Source organism: Bos javanicus, chromosome 3 (genome assembly GCF_032452875.1).
Source record: "Bos javanicus breed banteng chromosome 3, ARS-OSU_banteng_1.0, whole genome shotgun sequence".
Taxonomy (NCBI): domain Eukaryota; kingdom Metazoa; phylum Chordata; class Mammalia; order Artiodactyla; family Bovidae; genus Bos; species Bos javanicus.
The window spans coordinates 100,406,951-100,431,860 of NC_083870.1; the positions used below are offsets into that span (position 1 = coordinate 100,406,951).

At 40.7% G+C, this 24,910-nt stretch overlaps 1 protein-coding gene across 8 annotated transcripts in view; it reads right to left on the reverse strand.

Annotated features, from left to right (window-relative positions):
* MAST2 (microtubule associated serine/threonine kinase 2) overlaps positions 1–24,910 on the reverse strand; it is a 207,402-nt gene that overhangs the window by 80,476 nt on the left and 102,016 nt on the right. Inside the window, exons 1-2 of one of the 8 annotated variants that reach the window (XM_061412122.1) lie at positions 13,853–14,234; positions 10,820–11,014 (exon numbers count right to left, since the gene is read on the reverse strand). The exons of 6 other annotated variants lie outside the window; for them this stretch is intronic. In XM_061412122.1, the coding sequence (XP_061268106.1) occupies positions 10,820–11,014; positions 13,853–13,902 (245 nt within the window). In that variant the 5' untranslated portion in view covers positions 13,903–14,234. Of the gene's footprint in view, positions 1–10,819; positions 11,015–13,852; positions 14,235–24,910 lie in introns of those variants that run through there. One more of the 8 variants, XM_061412124.1, reaches the window with a different exon arrangement.

Genomic DNA, 24,910 nt, shown 5'->3' on the forward strand with positions numbered 1-24,910 from the left:
CTATCTATCAAGACCAGAAAAGGGACCCTAGTCCCTGGGGCAATCAGGATAAGCAGGGGCCCCTCCTCCTGTAGCATCCAGGGGCATGAAAGTGAAGCTGCTACAAGAGGCCCTCCTAAAGGAGCTTAACAAATAATATTTATCTTCTGCAGCTGTGGGGCTACTGAGTTCCTGCTACCTGGATCAGTCATTACCTCTCAGAGCACCTACATCAGTTTGTACCACCTCAGAGTCTCTACGACAAGGCGCCTGTCCAAGGATGACTACTAGGAGCCAAAAGAGCAAGCCAAGGTTTGCTCAGCTGAACGTTCAGTCAACAGTTACTAAAACGACAAGCCCTGAGGGCTTTCACAGAGACAAAATCTCCAGTTCACTTTTATGGCTAAACAATCTTCACTACAGAGCAATAGTTATAAAACACTGATCAAGGAAGTGTGTGACACTCGGGCATCAGGTTGAAGGTCCGGGAAAGAGTCCAAGTCGACTCAAGAGTAAGGGTACCTAGAGACTTCCCTGATAGTCTAGTGGTCAAGACTCTGCACTTCCACTGCAGGGAGAACAGGCTTGATTTCTGGTCAGCAAACTACGATCCTGCATACTGCACAGTGTGGCAAAGGAAAAAAAAAAAAGTAGGGGCACCTAATAGGATCACATATATAGAAAACAATCTTATGCTTACTAGGGGGTAAAGAAAAGAGAGGGATAAATTGGGAGACCGGCATTGACATATATATACTACTATACATAAAATGTCAAAGTTATGTTTTTTTCCAGTAGTTATGTATGGATGTGAGAGTTGGACCATAAAGAAGGCTGAGCGCTGAGGAATTGACGCTTTGGAACTGGGGGGCTGGAGAAGACTCTTGGAAGTCCCTTGGACTGCAAGATCAAACCAGTCAATCCTAAAGGAAATCAACCCTGAATATTCATAGGAAGGACTGATGCTGAAGCTCCAATACTTTGGCCACCTGATGTGGAGAGCTGACTCATTGGAAAAGACCCTGATGCTGGGAAAAATTGAGGAGAAGGGGGCAACAAAAATTGAGGAGAAGGATGAGATGGTTGGATGGCATCACTGCCTCAAAGGACATGAGTTTGAGGAAACTCAGGGAGATAGTGATGGACAGAGAAGCCTGGCGTGCTACAGTCCATGGGGTTGCAAAGAGTCGGACACAACTTAGCAACTGAAGAACAACAACAATATATAAAATAGATAACAAATAAGAACCTACTATATAGCACAAGTATAGCCCACCAGACTCCTCTATCCACGGGATTCTCCAGGCAAGAATATGGGAGTGGGTTGCTATGCCCTTCTCCAGGGGATCTTCCTGACCCAGGGATTGAACCCAGGTCTCTTAGTCTCCTGCACTGGCAGGTGGGTTCTTTACCACTGGCGCCACCTAGGAAGTCCATAGCACAGGTAACTCTACACAATAATCTGTAATGACCTTTATGTGAAAAGAATCTTAACAAGAGTGGGTATATGTATGCTACTGCTAAGTCGCTTCAGTCATGTCCAACCCTGTGTGACCCCATAGACAGTAGCCCACCAGGCTCCCCGTCCCTGGGATTCTCCAGGCAAGAACACTGGAGTGGGTTGCCATTTCCTTCTCCAATGCATGAAAATGAAAAGTGAAAGTGAAGCCGCTCAGTCGTGTCCGACTCTTAGCGACCCCATGGACTTCAGCCCACCAGGCTCCTCCATCCATGGGATTTTCCAGGCGAGAGTACTGGAGTGGGGTGCCATTGCCTTCTGCGGGGTATATGTATATGTATAACTGATTCACTTTGCTGTAGAGCAGAAACTAACACAACATTGTAAACCAACCATACTCAATAAAATTTCTTTAAAAAAAGAAAAAAAGAGTAAGAGTACCTAACTGTACCTTAGGGTGCAGTATGTGTGCTAAGTCACTTCAGTCGTATCTGACTCTTTGCGACCCTAAGGACTGACTGTAGACCACCAGGCTCCTTTGTCCATGGGATTCCCAGGCAAGAAACTGGAGTGGGTTGCCATGCCCTCCTCCAGGGTCTCCTACATCTCCTGCATTGGCATGTGGATTCTTTACCACTAGCACCACCTGGGAAGCCTGTACCGTAGGGTAACAAATAGGTAACAAAGGGGGGAATTCCTTTCGTGTAAACACTGTAACTAATACATGGAAAAGCAATGGGGATATCACCTTTTTTGCAAACTCATAATAAAATAACGGATGTAAGTAATAATTATCAAAGACCACTACTATCAAAGAAAGGGAAACCTGACATGACCTGAGTCCTAACAGCTGTACACGGCACCAACTTCTGTTAAGTATTCTTCTCCAGGGTCCCAAATCAAATTAGAATCAGATCTAACCTACAGTTTACAGGAAATACAGAGGTCACAGGATCATGTTAAATAACTTCTCAGGGATGCAATCAGGAAAATCCAGAATGTGGGAAAGTCTACAAGGACAAACAACTCAGTCGCTTCAACAAATTAAATACAAGGAAGAAAAGGAAAGGAAAAAGAGGATGGGAAAACCAAAGATAGTTAAAGGTAGAGTGACCAGACACCCCAACTTGTCCATTATAACACTGGTTCATGCCTGATATCCCAGTGTAACTGTTAATAGAGTCCTCTTTCATTACTAAAAGCTTCCTAGTTTAGATAATAAATTATATGGTCACCCTACCTAAGAGATGAAAGTGAAAGTCGCTCAGTCATGTCTGACTCTTTGCAATCCCATGGACTATACAGTCCATGAAATTCTCCAGGCCAGAATACTGGAGTGGATAGCCTTTCCCTTCTCCAGGGGATCTTCCCAACCCAGGAATCAAACCCAGGTCTCCTGCATTGCAGGCGGATTCTTTACCAGCTGAGCTACAAGGGAAGCCCAAGAAAACTGGAGTGGGTAGCCTATCCCATTTCCAATGGATCTTCTGGAACCAGGAATCAAACTGGGGTCTCCTGCATTGCAGATGGATTCTTTACCAACTGAGCCCTAAGAGATACAGTAATCAACAAACTGTGTTGGCACAGTTCGATACTGATTTAAAAAAAAAACAAAACAACTGTCATAAAACATTTGAACACTGACTAGATATTTGATGATATTGCAAGGTAAGAGTTCTTACCTTTAGAAATACAAACTGATATATTTACAGATGAAATGACATGAGATTTGCTTTACAACAACTGAGTGGGGGGAGAGGGAATAGGAGGGATGTAGATGAGATAATACTGATCACGAGTTGTTAACACAACTTACAGTGGGATATAAGACTACTCTCTCTACTTTGGAATATTATAGAGATTTCCCACAATACGATATTTTAAAAAGAGAGTAAGTTTTCCAGTAAACAAAATTTTCCTACTTCTAGAAACAGAAATACCCTAGAAACCTTCAGCTTCCTGCTCTTAATTCAAGAGCAAGCCTTTGGCATGTTGCCTGATAGAACTATATATTTATTCAGAGTCACTGAAGCCAGGATCTATAATTCTCTGCCATACAGTTCCCTGAGGTTAAATCACAGCTAGTATTCTTCATTACTTTATCTTTCCATAAAAATTTTTTAAAAAGGACTGCTGCTGCTAAATCACTTCAGTCGTGTCCGACTCTGTGTGACCCCATAGACGGCAGCCCACCAGGCTCCGCCGTCCCTGGGATTCTCCAGGCAAGAACACTGGAGTGGGTTGCCATTTCCTTCTCCAATGCATGAAAGTGAAGTCGCTCAGTCATGTCCGAATCTTTGCGACCCCATGGACTGCAGCCTACCAGGCTCCTCCGTCCATGGGATTTTCCAGGCAAGAGTACTGGAGTGGGGTGCCATTGCCTTCTCCGTTAAAAAGGACTACCCCTTCCCTAACAGGAGAATCACATTTGAATATACTCTCAAGTTGTTCTTTCCCTTACACAGGAGTGGGGGTGGTGGACAGGAATGAAACACCTTAAGCTCGTCTCAGTGGGCTTTTCCCACTGCCAAGAAATGGCCCAAAAGAGAATGTAGTTCGGTTTACTCATTTACTCATGAGTAAATTTTTACTCATTTTACTCCATGTCCTGGTGTGCCCCAGAGGGCCAGTTTTAGCTACAATAATTAGTGAGCCTGCGTGAGAAGGCAAGAGAGAACACAGCTGCTACTGCCTCATCTTAGCCAGTAACAAAACTTCCAAGGGCAGAACATAATAATAAGTGATACCTAGAGTTACTCAAGGGAAAATCAGAATATGAGAAAACTAAAAGGAAGCAAAAGGAAAAATAATAGAAGCAAAAAAAAAAAAAAAGTGAGGATTAGCAACATGTGAATTTTCTAACAAAGACAGCAAAAAAACTGTTACAGCAACAATAATTGTTATTCTGAACAATCTTACAGGTATTGACTTATCTAATCCTGACAGTGATACCTGAAGTCTATTACTATCCCCAGTTTAATAATGTAGAAAACTGAGACAGAAAGGGAAGTGATTTGCCTACAACAGGGCCAGAATAAGAACAAGTTCTGGAGACGTTCCTCTTTTAGAGTTACTTTGAAAAGCAGTTGTTTAAAGAAAGACAGATAAGACAAGCAGGTGTTGGTAAATGAAAATAGTGCTTTCTCTTTGGCAGGAAACAATCTTGACACTACCAAAAAAGGGTTTCAAAGGCTGCCCAGATTTGGAGGACACCCAAAGCAACACCTGTCCTTTGCCACTAAAGTCCACAGAAAGCTTCTTACACGTGTGACACAGGAAGGGCCAGAGGGCTGAATTAGTACCAGCTGCAAACTTCAACGGTGAACTTCTTGTTGCTGAAGATGTTCAACCAAAGAATAACTTTTTCACTAGAGATTGTATGTACGAAAAGAATTTCTATGCAGTGGGAAGTAGGCTACAGCTAGAACTCTTCCTATACAAAGTTCATTCTAATGAGGACTTCTTGCTGCACTTTAGGGCTGACAAAAACAATGGCAACTCAAAACTGAATCAAAACCTAAGCCATTCTATGTTCCAGGGAGTTGCCAACACCAAGCTTCTATCCCCAGGAGGTCTAAAATCCCAATGAACAGCCCAAGACACAGCTTCCTGCTGTCTTTAGGGACATCAATTACACCAAGGACCGTATCTAGTACTCCTTCAAATAGGATTATATCAACAATACAATACCCATGTCTCAGTGCCAATCAGTAGGCTAGAATCACATTCTTAGAAGAGGTACAAGTTGACTAAAGGTTTGAGGTTAATTCAACCCAAATCACAATCGCATTTATTATGCCTCTTAAGGTTGACCATACCCATCTAGGACACTTGAAAGGTAGCATCAAGACCTGTCCGTAACAGACCCATCCCTTCTCATCAAGGAACAAATGGAAGTGTACTGTAAGAATTCAAAAGGTCATTATTTTTAAACTGTGTCTTTATTGTCCTTCAAATTACTATGGACAACAATCTGTGAGGTCTTAAATATATAACTAAGATGCAGAACTCAATAAAAAGGGTTAAGATTCTGAGCAGTGCCAGTTCTAGCTACTATTTCTAGCCCCTTTGGGCAATGCAACCAAAAGCCTCAATAGCGGTGTCAGTTTGCCAGGGCTGCCATATCAAAGTACCACACACCCGGTGGCAAGAGACATTTATTTCCCTCCAATTCTGGGGGCTAGAAGGTGTCAGCAGGGTTGTTTCATCTGAAGCCTCACTCCTTGGCTTGTAAATGTCTGTCTTCTCCCTCTGTATCTGTGCCCCTGTCTAAACCCCTTCTTCTGAGTTACTGTTGTTGTTCAGTCGCTAAGTCGTGTCCGACTCTTTTGAGACCTCGTGGACCGTAGCCCTCCAGGCTCCTCTGTCCCTGGAATTTCCCAGGCAAGAATACTGGAGTGGGTTGCCATTTCCTTCTCCAGGGGATCTTTCTGACCCAGGGATCAAACACATGTCTCCTGCTTGGCAGGTGCATTCTTTACCACTAAGCCACCAAGGAAGCCTCCTTCTTATAAGTACACCAGTCATATTACAGCCCATCCCAAAGATCTTATTTAACCTTAATTATCTCCATGAAAATCCTATCCCCCAGTACAGTCACCTTCTAGGAACTGGAGGTTTAAAGCTTCAACAAATGAATTTTAGGGGGACACAATTCAGCCCATAAAAATAGTATGAAAAGTGAAAGTGAAAGTGAAGTTGCTCAGTCATGTCCGACTCTTTGCAACCCCATGGACTGTAGCCTACCAGGCTCCTCAGTCCATGGAATTTTCCAGGCAAGAGTACTGCAGCGGGTTGCCATTTCCTTCTCCAGGGGATCTTCCCAACCCAGGGATCGAACCCAGGTCTCCTGCATTGCAGGCAGACGCTTTACAGTCTGAGCCACCAGGGAAGCCCTAAAAATAGTATACTCTGTGGAAATAAAAGACATCCTAATATGGCCACTGCATGGCGGCAGTATGTAGATCCTAGATCTCTCCTGGGTCATCTATTTTTAAATAGAGGTTAAATTCACTGCCAGTAGCTCTAGAATTTTCTTCACTTATTCATACTTTACTAGAATCATTTTTCTCTCTCAGCTTATATTTGCTCAGTTGCTAATAACAGCATGTTCATTAGGCACATGTACTAATGTGCAAAAATGGTAACAATTTTGTAGAATTTAGGTTCACCATTGTGTTAATTAAAAACTCATTCTGTCCTAGACTCAGAATGTGAACTCAGAGAACAAAACTAAATTAGTGGATAACAACAATGAACGTGTGTAAAAGAATAAAATGGAATGACACATGCCTAAAAGAAGGACAGAGGTTTTTAAAAGGAAATAAAGATAATGGCATGGAAGTGAAAATGGATTAGAAATACCAACTCCCTGAGTATGAGCGGATTTGTATAAGAATGTCATGACTAGGTTACCTTGGGAAAAGAGAAGACCCGGGTCCACAAAATTACTTAGGATCAAAACATACTACATGAAAGAAGTATCTTAGATGGGGAAGCAGAACAGTATAGTTGTTGAAAACATGATCTCTGGAGCCAGATGGCTTGGGTTTTAATCCCACTTTTGCCATTTACCATCTGTTTTATCTCAAGTAATTTATTTAATCTCTCTGCACTTCTGTTTTCTCATCTGCAAAACAAGCGTAACAATAATCCCTACTGCACAAACCTGGTGTGTGGATTGAATGATTTACAGATTTTTAAATAGTTAGAATGGTACTCAGCTGAGGCACTATTAAGTCCTAAGAATTTGTTTACTTACTAACTAAACACACAATAGCACATTTCATTAGAAACATTATAGCAGAGTTAAGACTACAGATACTAGAGCAAGATCCTTTGGGGCTGAATGCCAGTTTCCATTGCCTACGTGAACTGAGAACTTCCCACTGCCTACGTGAACTGAGAACTTCCCACTGCCTACGTGAACTGAGAACTTCCCACTGCCTACGTGAACTGAGAACTTCCCACTGCCTACATGAACTGAGAACTTCCAGATGTACAAGCTGGATTTAGAAAAGGCAGAGGAACCAGAGATTAAATTGCCAACATCTGTTGGATCATAGAAAAAGCAAGGGAATTCCAGAAAAACATCTACTTCTGCTTTGCTGACTATGCAAAAACCTTCAATTGTGTGGATAACAAGACCCTGTGGAGAACTCTTAAAGAGGTGGGAATAGCAGATCACCTTACCTGCCTCCTGAGAAACCTGTGTACAGGTCAAGAAGCAACAGTCAGAACTAGATATGGAACAATGGACTGGTTCAAAATTGGGAGAAGAGTACATCAAGGTTGTATATTGTCACCCTGCTTATTTAACTTACATGCAGAATACATCATGCAAAATGCCAGGCTCAATGAATCATAAGCTGGAATCAAGATTGTCGGGAGAAAGATCAACCTCAGATATGCAGATGATACCTCTCTAATGGCAGAAAGCAAAGAGAAGCTGAAAAGCCTCTTGATGAAAGTGAAAGAGGAGAGTGAAAAAGCTGGCTTAAAACTCAACATTCAAAAAGTTAAGATCACAGCATCCAGTCCCATCACTTCATGGCAAATAGCTGGGGAAAAAGTAGAAGCAGTAACAGATTTTATTTTCTTGGGCTCCAAAAATCACTGTAGATGGTGACTGCAGCCATAAAATAAAAAGCTCTGATAAACCTAGACAGCATATTAAAGAGCAGAGACATCACTTTGCTGACAAAGGTTTGTATAGTCGAAGCTATGGTGTTTCCAGTAGTCATCTATGGATGTGAGAGTTGGACCACAAAGAAGGCTAAGTGCCAAAGAATTGATGCTTTCAAACTGTGGTGCTAGAGAAGATTCTTGAGAGTCCCTTGGGCTTCAGTCAGTCCTAAAAGAAATCAATATTGAATATTCATTGGAAGGACTGATGCTAAAGCTGAAGCTCTAATACTTTGGCCACCCGATACGAAGAGCTGACTCATTGGAAAAGACCCTGATGCTGGGAAACATTGTAGGCAGGAAGAGAAGCAGGCGATAGAGGATGAGATGGTTGGATGGCATCAACGAATCAATGGGCAAGAGTTTGAGCAAACTCCAGGAATTGGTGATGGACAGGGAGGGGGAGGCCTGGCATGCTGCAGTCCATGGGGTCACAAAGAGTCGGACACGGCTGAGTGACTGAACTGAACAACAACTGGTTACTAGCTTCCCAGAGCTCACATAGGGCTAGGAATGGACAATGCTCCCACCAGCCAGTGCAGAAAAAATCACAACGCATGGTCATCAAGTACAATACTTAGAAAGCACTGCCTCCATATAAAGAAAAAATTAGACCCACATGCTGCTCTGGGACCATCTACAAAGCCTAAAAGTAACCCTCAAAGGGATCAAACTATTTCTTTCTGATAATTTAACTGCATCTCAGAATAAAATTCAAGAACATTTAAAGAAATACAAACATAGCCAGCAAAGGTAAAATTATCTTGCTGTATCAGTGAACTGGTATGATGCATATGAGAGATACAAAAAAAGAATGGAATAAAACACTAATACAGTGACCAGACATGTGGACAAGTCTGGTGGGGTGGGGGTGGGGGGGCGGGATTTAACAAGTTGTCAATCCTAAAGCTATAAGATATTGCCTTAGATTGTGTCCTAAGAACACAGCTATCACAGGCTAGTAAGGTTGGGGAACCAAGATTCTGTAAGCCACATGGCACAGCTGAAAAAACAGGGGGTGAGGGGGCCTAGTACTTTAAGCCATGTGCCAAGATGGGGAACACCGTAGCTTGTGGGTGCTACCCAACCTACAATTTTTCTCAGTCGCATGCACCAAGCTCTAGTACCTCCAGAATAAGGTGATTTCAGGGAGGAATCAGCTTCTAATGCTGCCCTATGTCAGTCTAAACTTTCCCTCAATTGTCTTTGGAGTTTGAGTTCATATATCAAATAATGTCACTTAAGTCTGTATAATAAGTTTTGCTTCTATTTAAATTTGTCTTTTGCCACATTAATTTTTTTTCTAACAGAAAGCTTACCAAATACCTATTGATCAATCATACCTTCCTCTTATTTGAAAAACTTTTTCAATTGGTTTCTTAGTCCTTCCTGAAGAACTGTCCCTTTTTAGTTTCTCCTCTGCTCTGCTAGTTCTTTGTCTCCTGAATCTCTTAAAGTCAGATTGCCCCAGTCCAGGGCTCAATCCATTAACATTTCCTCCTTCTCTACTCACTGGATAATCTCATAAACCTAACGATTCATTTATAAGATGACAATTTCTAATTACATCTCTTTAGCCCAGACCTCACATATCTCTGACTGAATGTCTAATTAGCTATCTCTTGCAGTCCCCCAGTCTCAGTTCATGATAACTAAACTTTTCTAGCTGTTCAGTGCCAAATCTTCAGTTATCCTTAACTCACCATTTTCTCAGATTCTGCATCTAATCTACACTTCTTACCACCTGCACCATCGTGGGTTCAAACCACTGTCTCTCACCTAGAATATACCAGTAGCCTTCTAACTACAGTGATAGTGATTCTCTTCATCTGAGTTGGATCATCGCATTCTTCTGCTTTAATCTATTCAATAGCTTCTCAAGTCACTCAGTGAAAGAATAAGCATCCTTATCATGGTTTAAAAGGTCTACTTTATCTGGCTCCCCACTACATCTCAGATCTCATTTCTTCCCACTCACCACCTAACTCATTCCACACGAGCTTCACTGGACTCTGCTATACAAAGAACACACAGAGCAAGCTCTTAGATCAGGTCTTAGGCACTTTCTGCTGCCTCTGTCTGAAATGCTCTTCCTTCAGATATCACTGTTCTGGCTCTGAGACTTACTTCAGGTCTTTCCTCAAATGTCAACTTATTGCTGAGGACCTCCCTGGCCATCTTACATGAAATGTCAACCCCTGGATCCCACATTCCCCATCCCCCTTATCCTACTGTATTTTCTCAGTATCATTTATGTCCATCTCTTTTTACTCACTAATTTGTTTGCCTCCCTCCACTAGAATCTACGCTTACTGAGAGCAGGGACTTTACTCTTTTGTGATCACAGTCCTTCATGAGAAAAACAGTGCTCAGCATATAGTATGGACTCATTTTCCTTCTGTGTAAAATGTGGGTTTGGACTATTTAACCCTCAGAGAGCTCAAGCATTCTATCATGCTATGTTTCTCCTATGGGGTGATCACAGGGGTTAAGATGGACACACAATTATCTAACTACTGATATGCTACACTACTTTTCCCCTAATTTTGCATGTAATAGAGATCTGTGAAATTCCTTTCACACAAGCCATCACTTTTGTGCAGTTTCTCCCCATCATTAAGGAGAAAGACCTAGGTTTTACTTATCAGGCCAGAAGCAATCACTGAGGCCCACGTTCATCACAGTAGGTCTCCTTACCTCCACTGCAGTGAGCGGCTGGAACAGGGACTGCCAGGACTGCTATGGGCGTGTGTGTTCAAGAAAAAGGCAAGAGGAGAAGTAGCCAGAGTACATTCGGCACTAAAGGGGACTTTAGAGAGGGACCAGGCTGGAGCCGACGTGGGAGAAAGTACGTGCCGGTTCACTTCAGATCCTCGGCAAAGAGCAGAGATTCTGACAACGTACCACAGCAGAGAAAAACAGAGTCAGTGGTAATTTCTCAGCCAAAAAGAAACATTCAAAGTGGGTTAGTTTAGGCAAGAGGCTCAAGAAAAGTAAGTGGTCAAAAACCATTCTCAGATATTAATATCATACCCAGTACCAATGTTGGCACAGAATGACCATGGAGACTAAAACTTAATCCACAGAATTAAAACCAAAAAGTTAAGCTTTGGATATTCAAAGTATTTAGGTTGGCTTCTGTGAAAATGTGGTAAATTTACTACAATTCATCAATTAACAAGAAATAGACAATATGCTGTGTTCAATGACTAAAATTTCCTAGAGAAACATATATGTCAATAAAAGTAAAGCATTCTTAATAGTTTAAGTTGTTAGATTACATCTAAAATAATACCAAGTTGTTTAACTAACTTTTGTCTGAGTACACCAAATAATGTTATTTCACTATATATAATAAATTTTGCTTCTATTTAAATTTTCATTTTGCAGGTTATTTTTTTCCCAAAAAAAACAATTTAACCATCTTAATGTGTTAAATCCTAAAGAAGACTAAGTGAGATCATTAGACTAAACACAGACAGATGGTAAATATGAATTTCTATTTTTTAATCATATATAATAGATTATGTCACAGATGATGAAAAATAATTGACAGACACACAGCATTTGTGTAGTAGTGGTATAGCTTTCTATACAAATACAATATTTAACTACAATATCTTATTTACAAGATAGGAAAAAAACTTAAGTATCACATAAGCACCTGTTTTAAAATGATGTTAGTTTCCTGTATTGTTACTGCTACCTGTTTGGATTTGATGACATTCTGCTGCTGCTGCTGCTGCTAAGTCGCTTCAGTCGTGTCCGACTCTGTGCGACCCCATAGACGGCAGCCCACCAGGCTCCCCTGTCCCTGGGATTCTTCAGGCAAGAACACTGGAGTGGGTTGCCATTTCCTTCTCCATGATGAAATTCTACTTGTATTTAATTACATATATTCAAAAGAAATCTCCACCTTCCTATATATTATCCCTCTAGCTGGCTTCAGCATATTTCTCAGATGAGTACAAAATATGAAGATATAATAGGATGGTAAAATTTTTCTATATATTTTTAAATTATAAGCAAAAATATTAATTTTTCACTTTAAAAAAGAATTTCCACTTTTCTAAAGAACTCTAAATGACATCTAAATTTTAAAAATTAGTTCCCTAGTACAGTTGACACTTGAACAATGCAGGTGCCAACTCCCTTTGCAGTTGAAAATCTGTCTATAACTTCACAGCTGTCACTCCAACTTCATAGTCAGCACTCCATATCTGAGGTTCTGCATCTGCAGGTTCAAGTAACTGTACATTGTGTAGTACTGTAGCACATATTTATTGAAAAAATCTGTGGTGTAAGTGGACCTGTGGTTTTAAGGGTCAACAGTACATATAAGCTAGAGCTAATCAGAACACACAACAGGGTCAACAGTACATATATGCTAGAGTTAATCAGAACACACACTTTTCTTGTTAACCTGAATAACATTGCTTATAGAAAATTTTGGAGTCTTAAATCTTATCACATAAGATGAGGCTTAGCCATCTGATGAATATATAATTTGAAATTATGCAAAATCTATGAAAACCAAATTTCATTCTCTTTGCTCTTAATTACCACTCTGCAAACTGGTTATACTCTGGGGCTGCAGTCTAAAAAGGAATGTTTGAAAAAGGGAAGAGATTGATAAACTACCTCCTAGATCCTCAAGGAGCATTTTCCTAATCCAAATTCAAAGTCACTAAAACAGATACAATGATTAAAATTACCACTACACTAATGTTTGGAGAGCATGATTTTTAATCCCTATGTTTTCTTAATTGATGAAGTTTCTCTATTGTGGTCATTTACTTTGTAGGTTTAATATGAAAATAAACCATTTTTTTTTAAAGTGTGCCAATAGTTCCGATTTTATACTCCAAACAAGTCTGATTTCCCAAGGTCTGGTAGAATCATCAGTTCAATCAATGAGCATCCGCTAGCACTGAAGGGCAACAACCCAAAGGAAGCCCACTGACAAAGTCTGCCTACTTGAGTAGGCTGTGCTGTCTTCACGTAACCACTACCCTTCAGGGGAAGGAAATCTGAAGTGCATTCCCTCTGCCCTCTTACAGCAAAGGCTGTTTGAGACAGATCATTGAAAGGGAATGAACTCTAGGGCACTCCTTTCCCTGGTTCCCTAATTTGCTGATCAATTCACTCAATACTTCTTCGTTAAATAAGCCTGAGCATCTCTTGGGAAAGCTACCCTGAAGTGGAAGTCTTCTTCCATTCCCCAGCTTCAAAATCCTTACCTAAGTATTATTCCTATATTGGTCAACATAGAAATAAAATTCCCACCCTAAAAGACTCAGGCTTGGATCTGCAAGGGCAGATCTGAGGTCCTGAGCTGACAGGCCAAGGGTAGAAATACAACACCCTCTCTAGTCAAAAGAGGAGATATTTTCCTTTCCATTTGTTTCTCACATCCACTGGGGCTTTGACAGTTACTTTAAATATCCTTTTGCTTGCAAGGCAGGAAAAAAAGTCTTCATTGTTAGCCCGGCTTCCCAAGTACCTAAGAATCTTAGAGATCATCTAACTCAGTTTTCAGAATTAGAAACCCCGTATACCTCTGCCAGGGACCACTGTTTTGACCTTGAATTCATGAAGCCAGCCCAGCCCTCTTCCTGACAGGCATCTCCAAACCAGAGTCTTTATCCAAGCAAATGAAGGTGTGTTAGTTGGCATTAGTTCTTTTCCTGACACCTGCCAGTTTCCACTCAGAGACCCCAGCCTCCTTACTGGATCCGCAGGCATGGTGCTCCCAGTCTCTCTCTCCTCCGTTTCATCATTTTCCTGGCTACTCAAGCTTTTGCCCTTTCCCACTTGGAATCTTGGCAGGAAGTTCTCTCACACAAGAGGTATGCAGGCATAAGCCAAAGGAAACTTACAAAGGCTTCCCAAATTTAAGAGAAAAATTAAAGTACTTTTCTTCAAAATTATGATTATCAGCAACACCCCCCCTTAAAAAAACCTAAGAGCACGAAAGGTAGCAGTGAGGCAGAGTGAGGAGTCCCAGAGCCCGAATGAATCAGCTGTCCTCTGTCTGCCTGACATCATTCACACTCAGCCTGGAACAAATCAGAGTCCCAGGGAGCACCTCGTTCCTCCTCAGTGACAAGCATCAAATCCCCTCCCCCACACATCAGTCACAACCTCCAGCCCTGAAGCCGGGCAACAGTGAGGACTCTGGCAGAGACTGCACATACCAACTTGAAAACTCACACTGTGACAGAAATACTATTAACTCAGGAGGCGTGGGTCAGGCTGGAACAGCTGCTGCAGTGGGTAGCGGACTGGAACAAAGCACATTAAGGATCCCAAATCAGTAAATAATGAGCTAAGAATATGTGGGCATTTCTGCAACGTTATTCATTCTCAAGCCCAGACCTCATGGAGGACGACAGAGTTGTAATGTCAGGGCTCAGAAACCAATTTTAGTAAACTCTGTACTTCTTCAGACAAAATCCAGCATCATTTTAAATTCAATTGGTATTATTCTCCAGTCACTTAAATAACCGTCTGGTAAGAATAGCCATAAGTCAAATTAAGAGAAGTAAGCCTAGAAACTACTTAGTTTAATTTCATCCATAAATTATTAATGAAATAATTTCTATGGCAGATATTATATGAGGTAAGCTGCAGAAGAACTGTAAAGAAGAGTAAGTCACTGAACATTTCCCCACCTATAGAATGAAAATAGGTAAGATGCTTAATAGGTGGGTTGTAGGGAAGATTATTATATGTAAAACAGAAAAGTGCTTAGCATAGAGGAAGTGTTATAGAATTATTAGCTATTATCATAGGTCTTGCCCTCCCAAGAGGACAAGCTCTCAATCTAAAGGGGAAGATAAGTGCAAACACATAAGAAACCATCTGACAAAAGCAAATAAATTATTGAGCTAAACACTGACAGCTAAGGGAGTGAAAATTAAGCAAAATCTTGGTCCCCTGCTTCAGAGCACCTGCCAACTTCGATGAGATCCTCTCATTCATATGGATGACAAAGTATGTCAAACTGTTCTTCTAGGATAACATCCAAAAGATTAATTCATACTCCAACCAGCGCTTTTTCAACTGCAGGTCACAACTCTTTAGTGAGTCATGAGATCAATTTAGAAAGTCAGGATCAATATTTTCTTAAAAGGGAAAAAGAATTTTCAGAAAAGAAAATATCAGAGTGCTTCACACAAAGTGAGGGGAAGAATTATTTAGTGAAATTTGTGTTTGCAACACCTGTTATTGAAATATGTATTATTTATAAGTGCAAACACGTGTCATGGGTTACAGTGTAAAATCTATTACTGAGGGTCATAGTCTAAAAAATTTGGACGCCACTGCTCTAATTACCCAACCAAACTTACCCCACCCGGCAGCTACAGACACTCACTTTCCCTCTCCACATACCAGCCCAATCATTTGTCTCTCACAGTTCCTTTCCAGAAGCCCCTGTTCTCTATAACAAAAATGGAAACACTCGCTCAGAAATCTACCACCTCTCAACAAGTACTGAGTCCCACTTTGGGAAAGTCTCGTGATGATATCAGGGTCAGTCACAGAAGCCCACACTCCCACATCTAGCAAACTAGCCTCTGTCTATCCCCACCCAAAGCTGAGGCCATGCAGTTAAAGTGAGGTTCTAAGTTCCTACTCAATATTCTCCATTCTCTAATACCCAACCCCAGGCTACTTAATAATAATAACAATAATAATAATAACAGAATAATAGCATGCATATCTGGAGAAGGCAATGGCACCCCACTCCAGTACTCTTGCCTGGAAAATCCCATGGACGGAGGAGCCTGGTAGGCTGCAGTCCATGGGGTCGCTAGGAGTCGGACACAACTGAGCGACTTCCCTTTCACTTTTCACTTTCATGCATTGGAGAAGGAAATGGCAACCCACTCCAGTGTTCTTGCCTGGAGAATCCCAGGGACAGGGGAGCCTGGTGGGCTTCCGTCTATGGGGTCACACAGAGTCAGACCTGACTGAAGTGACTTAGCAGCAGTAGCAGCAGCATGCATATCATACAGCTGTGATGAGGACTACTCATCACAGAGTGTTTAGAGTAGAATCTAGTAATTACTTACAATTGTTGGTTGCTTTTTGTTATTATTAACATCATTTTTCATCTAAGAAATGCAAGTTAAAATCACAATGAGATATTACTACCAACCCCTTAGATTGGTCTTAAAATTTAAAGTCTTACTATAACAAGTAAGAGTTAGTATAGACTCTTCTCTTGTGTTGCTGGAAGAGTGTATTTGCTATGACCAGTGTGTTCTCTTGGCAAAACTCTATTAGCCTTTGCCCTGCTTCATTCTGTACTCCAAGGCCAAATTTCCGTGTTACTCCAGGTGTTTCTTGACTTCCTACTTTTGCATTCCAGTCCCCTATAATGAAAAGGACATCTTTTTGGGGTGTTAGTTCTAGAAGGTCTTGTAGATCTTTATAGAACCGTTCAGCTTCAGCTTCTTCAGCATTACTAGTCAGGGCATAGATTTGGATTACCATGATATTGAATGGTTTGCCTTGGAATTGAATCTGCCTTGCAATGCTGAGGACATGGGTTTGGTCCTTGGTTGGGGAACTAAGATTCCTCATGTTGTGGAGCAACTAAGTTGAGACTTTGCAACTACTGAGCTCCCGTGCCACAAGGAAAGATTTCACATGATGCAAGGAAAATCCTGTGTGCCGCAATCTAAGACCCAAATGCAGCCAAAATGTAGCCAAATAAATATTTTAAAAAAATTTTAAATACATATCTTAGTCAAAAGAATTTTCACATAGCAGATTCGATGAAAGTAACATTGCAATAAAATACAAGGAAATTAAAGCAAGAAAGTGGAAAAAGTAAGTTGGCATGATGCATTCTTTTTCTATTGCATAAGAAATTATCACAGACATAGCCACTTAAGACAACACATATTTACTATTTCAATTTCGATGAGTCTAGAATTCAAGCACAGCTTATCCAGGTTCTCTGCTTAGGGTCTCACCATGCCTAAGCAGAGGACCTAGATAAGCTGTGTCACCCCCGCATTCTTATACAGTGGCTTGGCTAAGGAAGAATCCACTTCTAAGTTCAATCAGGTAGTTAGCCAAATTTATTTCCTTCCTACTGGACTGAGGCCTGAGCTGCTTATCGGATATCAACTGAAAGCCAACCTCAGCTCCTAGAAGCTACCATTATTCTGTGCCACATGGGTTTTCCCAACATGGCTGCCTACTTCAAGAAGCCAGAAAGACAGTTTCTATGGTGAGTGTACTAACTTAGACAAAGTCTTATATACCATAATATAGTCACATGAATGACATCTTATCACTTTTACTCTTTCATTGGTTAGAAGCAAGTTTCAGGTACTGCCATACTCAAAGGGAATAGGATTACACAAAAATATTAAGAGGGGGAGGAGACTATGGGGGCCACCTTAGCATTTGTTCACCACACATGACTATGAAGCAGATTCACCAACAAATTTCCATAGACTACTTTATTAGGACCACCACAGATCAAAGTTAGTCTGAACATACTGCTATTTTTGGTTTTCTTTATATCCCAGCACTGAAAACATTAAAGGAGATCTTAAAACATGTTCTATGGCTGCCTAGCTATTGTTTTAAGGGATGGTGAAACTGCAACATAAGTGATAGCAATTTATAAGGTGATAATAAAATATTGTGTAATATCTTCTGTGACAAGAATAATTTATCATAAGACTCCATTACAAAGTTTGACATGTAGAGCTCATGGTTCATTTCTAAATCCATGTACTGCTTTAAGAATTTTTTTTTTAACCAATTCCAATTTTTACTACTGTAGCAGAACAAATACCCTCTAATTTAAGGGAAAAAAAAAAAAATCTAAGGAATTCCCTGGTGGTCCAGTGGCTAAAACTCTGAGCTCCCAATAAGAGGGCCTGGGTTTGATCCCTGGTCAGAGAACTAGACCCTACATGCTGCAACGAAGAGTTTTCATGCCACAACTAAAGATACTGCATGCAACAAAAAAAGATTAAAGGTCTTGCATGCTACAAACTAAGATCTGGTGCAGCCAAATAAAAAAATGCTTTTTAATCTGAAAACAAAATGACTCAAGAAAGTTTATGAAGCTGGTATTGTCAAAATAACACAATTTTTAATATATTTAACTTAGTATATTCACAATATACTATAGCAAGCATCTTTTATCATTCACAAAAAAAAAAAGCCTGCTCCTTGGAAGAAAAGCTATGACAAACCTAGACAGCTTATTAAAAAGCAGAAACATTACTTTGCCGACAAAGGTCCATGCAGTCAATCAAAACTATGGTATTTCCAGTAGTCATGTATGGATGTGACCAGTTGGATCATAAAGAAAGCTGAGCGCCAAAAAAGTGATGCTTCTGAACTGCAGTGTTGAAGAAGACTCTTGAGAGTCCTTGGAATACAAGGAGATCAAATCAGTCAATCCTGAGGGAAATCAATCTTGAATATTCATTGGAAGGACTGATGCTGAAGCTGAAGCTCCAATACTTTGGCCACCTGATGAGAAGAACTGACTCACTGGAAAAGACCCTGAGGCTGAGAAAGATTGAAGGTGGGAGAAGGGGACGACAGAGGATGAGATGGTTGATGGCATCAGTGACTTGATGGACTTGAGTTTGAGCAAGCTCCAGGAGTTGGTGACGAACAGAGAAGCCTGGCACGCTGTAGTCCATGGGGTCCCAAAGAGCAGGACATGACTGAGCAACTGAACTGAACAGACATTCACAATATCAATCCAATACATAATCAACATAAAATAAAAACACACTTTACATTCTTTTTTCACAGTCTTATTGTAAAAGAACAACATAGCCCTTGAAGACAGGACAAAATGGTTACAACTGATTAGGTCAAAGATGGCAGAAGTTCAACTTCCAGTAGACCTTGAGCTTCATTATACGCTCATCATAATACATTAACATATGCTAAATGACACACCTGTCAGCACCACAGCAGTTTCAAGGCCAACAATAAAAAGGCCAAATAGTGGGCAGGGCCCAATTTCTGTAAATCTCTTCCACTTCTTCAAAATTATGGAAATAATCCTCCTACTCATTAGCCTATGAAATTACCCAGCCCATAAAAACTAACTCTGCCATGTTTCAGGGCCTCTTGCCTTCTGAGATGGCCCACACTCTGTGTGGAATGTGTTTCTCCCATGGCCACTCTCATTTTCTAAGACAACCCCATGACCTAGGACCAGCTCTTACCTTTAGAGATGGACTGCATTCTGTCTATGACATGCATATACTCTCTAAGTAAATCTACTTCTTACCTATCATTGTGTCTCTCACTGAATTCTTTTTGCAATGAGACATAAATAACCTGAACTTCATGAAGTTTTGATATTTGGTATGTGAATATGTGATCTCAATTAAAAGACAGTGGGTTCAAGTTCCAGTCTAGTTTCTGGCTGGATTTGAGTCCTGGCCATGCAACCAAGTCCCAATTTGAGTTGTACAGTTTCATATATATTTCTCAAAATTCATCAAGCAAAACTTTTTGGGGACACCCAAAGAGCTTATTTGTATGAGTTATAACTATCAATAATAAATGTACTACAAATGGAAACTGCAAGGTTTTGTATGTGTGTGTGTGTTTAGCTTAAACAACAGACATTTACTTCTCACAGTCTGGAGGCTTGGAAGTCCAAAATTAAGATACTAGCAGATTTGAAGAATCTAATGCAGGGGACATGAGTTTGATCCCTGATTCAGGAAGATTCTACATTCCACAGAGCAACTAAGCCTGTGGGCTGCAACTATGGAAGCCCACTCACTCTAAAGTCTGTGCTCTGCAACAAAAAGCCACTGCAATGAGAAGCCAGCCCACAGAGCCCCCGCTTGCTGCAACTAGAGAAAGCCTTTATGCAGCAGGTAAGACCCAGAGCAGCCAAAATAAACAAACAAAACAAAAAAGATGCTAGCAGATCTGTTTCCTTGTAGGGCTCACTTCCTGAGTTATAACCAGCAGTCACCTTCTCACTGTGTCATGGGAGAGAGCAAGAGAAGGGGAAGAAGGAGGGGACTGGCAGTGGAAGCAGAGAGCCACAAGTATTCTCTGTCTCTCTCCCTCTTCTTACAAGGACACTAATTCCTTATAATGGCACCCTCAGGACTTCATCTAAATCTAATTACTTCTCAGACATTTTAATAATCTTATTTATTGATTCATCTGAAGACAGCAACGATAAACACATTACATGTTAGTATCATTTTAGTATTACTATAAAATTAAACCTGATTTGACAACCCCCTAAAAACCGTCCGCGCGGGCGGCTGCAACGGCGCACAAGCGCGGCTGAGAGGACCTACCCCGCGTCTGAGGTCAGGGGCGGTGGCCAAGGGTGCCAGGCTGCAACAACGCAGGAGCAGCGGAGAAGAGATACTCCGCATCCAAGGTCAGGGGCTGCGGCCGAGAGTGCCAGGCTGCGGCAGTGCAGGAGCGGCCGAGAGGAGCTACCCCACGTCCGAGGGCAGGGGCGGTGGCCGAGAGGAGCAACCCCACATCCAAGGAGCGGTGGCTGTCCCGGCACAGGAGGACCTAGAGGAGCTACTCCACATTCAAGGTCAGGAGGGGCAGAGGTCAGGAGATACCCCTCGTCCAAGGTAAGGCGCAGCGGCTGTGCTTTACTGGAGCAGCCCTGAAGAGATACCCCACATCCAAGATAAGAGAAACCCAAGTAAGACAGTAGGTGTGAAACCATACTCACAGGAAACTAGTCAATCTTATCACACTAGGATCACAGCCTTGTCTAACTCCATGAAACTAAGCCATGCCCTGTGGGGCCACCCAAGACGGGCGGGTCATGGTGGAGAGGTCTGACAGAATGTGGTCCACTGGAGAAGGGAATGGCAAACCACTTAAGTATTCTTGCCTTGAGAACCCCATGAACAGTATGAAAAAGCAAAATGATAGATACTGAAAGAGGAACTCCCCAGGTCAGTAGGTACCCAATATGCTACTGGAGATCAGTGGAGAAATAACTCTAGAAAGAATGAAGGGATGGAGCCAAAGCAAAAACAATACCCAGTTGTGGATGTGGCTGGTGATAGAAGCAAGGTCCAATGCTGTAAAGAGCAATATTGCATAGGAACCTGGAATGTCAGGTCCATGAATCAAGGCAAATTGGAAGTGGTCAAACGGGAGATGGCAAGAGTGAATGTCGACATTCTCTGCTGACACAGCCCTTGACTGTGTGGATCACAATAAACTGTGGAAAAATTCGGAAAGAGATGGGAATACCAGACCACCTGACCTGCCTCTTGAGAAATCTGTATGCAGGTCAAGAAGCAACAGTTAGAACTAGACATGGAACAACAGACTGGTTCCAAATAGGAAAAGGAGTACGTCAAGGCTGTATATTGTCACCCTGCTTATTTAACGTACATGCAGAGTACATAATGAGAAACGCTGGGCTGGAAGAAGCACAAGCTGGAATCAAGATTGCCGGGAGAAATATCAATAACCTCAGATATGCAGATGACACCACCCTTATGGCAGAAAGTGAGGAGGAACTAAAAAGCCTCTTGATGAAAGTGAAAGAGGAGAGTGAAAAAGTTGGCTTAAAGCTCAACATTCAGAAAACGAAGATCATGGCATCTGGTCCCATCACTTCATAGGAAATAGACGGGGAAACAGTGGAAACAGTGTCAGACTCTATTTTGGGGGGTTCCAAAATCACTGCAGATGGTGACTGCAGCCATGAAATTAAAAGACGCTTACTCCTTGGAAGGAAAAGTTATGACCAACCTAGATAGCATATTCAAAAGCAGAGACATTACTTTGTCAACAAAGGTCCATCTAGTCAAGGCTATGGTTCTTCCTGTGGTCATGTGTGGATGTGAGAGTTGGACTGTGAAGAAGGCTGAGCGCTGAAGAATTGATGCTTTTGAACTGTGGTGTTGGAAAAGACTCTTGAGCGTCCCTTGGACTGCAAGGAGATCCAACCAGTCCATTCTGAAGGAGATCAGCCCTGGGATTTCTTTGGAAGGAATGATGCTAAAGCTGAAACTCCAGTACTTGGCCATCTCATGCGAAGACTTGACTCATTGGAAAAGACTCTGATGCTGGGAGGGTTAGGGGGCAGGAGGAGAAGGGGACAACAGAGGATGAGATGGCTGGATGGCATCACTGACTTGATGGACGTGAGTCTGAGTGAACTCCAGGAGTTGGTGATGGACAGGGAGGCCTGGCGTGCTGCGATTCACGGGGTCGCAAAGAGTCGGACGTGACTGAGCGACTGAACTGAACTGAAAGTGTGAATATGTTCCAGAATATGAAGCAGAACAAAATTGGGAAAGTGATTTTTGTTTGCTGTGCCTTATAAATACCACATCATGAATCTGAAAAGCTATGAATTGGTTAAAATTTTAGCGAAGTTTGCCCAGTTTTGATGGGCCAGTTTCCTTGGCTTACTGTTTATTGCTTTCACCTACCTTATTAAAGTTTATTCTTTTTTCCTGTGTAATGTGCCCAGATAGCAAATATTTTATATCTTAATAAAATAACTTCCTTCACTTTATGTTGACTTATTATGTCCTTATTTAAGAAAACAAACAAAATAAGGTTCCTCATGGAAAAGCTGAGGTTATTCAAAACTGTGTTACCTTTTATTTAGTTTGGCATTGATGAGTTTCATGGAAAAAGCTAACAAATCAGAAAAGATGCTCACCCTTCCCTAGTTTAAATTTATAGAGCTAAAATGCTATGAATATAAATATTCCAGAAACTGTATAATTATGGGGAGTTTCTAGAGATTTGTCAATGCCCTTTTATCCCATAACCTGGAGTCGGAAATGGCAACCCACTCCCACCCAGTATTCTTGCCTGGAAAACCCCATGGACAGAGAGAGAAGCCTGGTGGGCTACAGTCCATGGGGTCACAAACAGTCAGACACAACTGAGTGACTGAGCATGCATTTATCCCATAATGTATTCCTGTTTATGAGTCCTCACAGTGTTTTGCTAGATTTTAGGAAATAATAGTTTAGTTTTTTCAGTCTTAATTTCAGTTATCACTTAAAATGCTTACTTGGTAAAAGCCTTACTTTTAAAATCTAAATCTAGCTTCTTCTAGGCCAATGGAATTTTATAAATGTATACTGATAAATGTCTACCATTTATTGCAGTCTAAATCTTTTTACTTGATATCTATAGCTTAGTCCTGGCATGTTCTCTGTCAAAAGATTATTACATATTATATATCAATAATTTTTCCTCTGTAAAAGCTATGTTCATTCATATTTTATAAATCAGACGTAATATCCACTGTCTTCTTTGAAAAAACTATCCCGAGACATTTTGCTAAAATTTTTTTTCAGTTGATTTTATGATTCTTACTTTGTATGCTACAGAAACAACTTAATTCCCTTGTTAGCTGGATTGTTCTTGTTATAAACTCTCATCACACCATTCACATTTAAAAACTGTCAATAATAAACTGACCACAGCTGTCATTGACCAAGAGATTTTTTTTTAACTGATGCTAGAGTTCAAGACTTTACAATCAACTACAAGCCAAAGTCTGTGTTTTCAACAAAGAATTGTTTCAGAGTTCCTTGGAAAAGGACTGTACTGTAGTAGGTATTTCAAACTATTGACACTTCAAAGAACAGACTCTTTGGGAACAGGTTTCTGATGGCGTCACTTGTGGAAAACTTTCAGACCATCGCAGTGGACTGAGTCAGAATTTCCGTAACTCTTTTTAGTCAAGAAGCAGACTACTAATCTAAGATCTAGTGAAATGAAAATTAATTACACTAAGGCTGAATGAACTAATGAGGGATGACTGCAGTTTGTTTGGAATATTGTCTTAAGGCCTATTTTCTGGGTATATAAGGAAGCCTACTCTTTCTCCTTAATCTATCTAAATTCTTAATAATTTGCTTTTGTAAAAGGAAACATTTCTGAATTGTATCTGATTCTCACTGACTCCAATGAGATTTGAGAAAGTCTTACTAAATTTACTTACTGAATTCCCTTAAAACATAATTGTAAAAAATGGTTATGCAACTAAGAGTTTATCTGAAATGTCATATTTGAGAATGATACTTATTTAATCAGGTAAAACAGGCCACTTTTAAAGAACTATGGTTGAATTTTTGGACTCAATACATAAAAAATGCTATCAGGAAAATGGGCCTGGTTTTACAGGGTCCAGCAGGTCACTTCCTGGCAGACCCAAGACCCTTAAGACATTTTTAAGGACCTTGATAAAAAGAAGAATCCACCCAAATTCATAGGTATTACAGATGAAATCTGATAAAGAATTTCTTAAGCTTGGCTCTCTAGCCTCTAAATACAAATAGCAGCGGCTTTTAAATGTTCAATCTGAGACTCTATAAAATTCCCAGCAAAGCAAATTTAAGAAGGCCAAACAGGAAATTAACATTATTGCTATCCCTGTATAAAAAACTAGGCCATATTTAATGAAACCAACCTTGTTTTATGATCAGGAATAGTATTTGAGACTGATTTAATCAAGAGTGAGAGAAAGACAGAAAACTTGGTGTAAGTAAAGAAAAAAATAGTAATAATCTTCAGATTGAAAACTATGCATTGTTTAGAGATTAAATTATTTGATTCTAGCCTTTTATTGCCTTTGTGCTATTTTACAACTCTCTAAATTACAGATAACTGACAGCAATACAAAATAGTTCCTTTCTATAGAAATGCAAATAAGCTCTGTATAGTATACGTTCTACTGACTTCCTTTCTCCCCACAGAAGTATCCAGGTTTGTAACCACTTATAAATTTATTTCAATATTTCT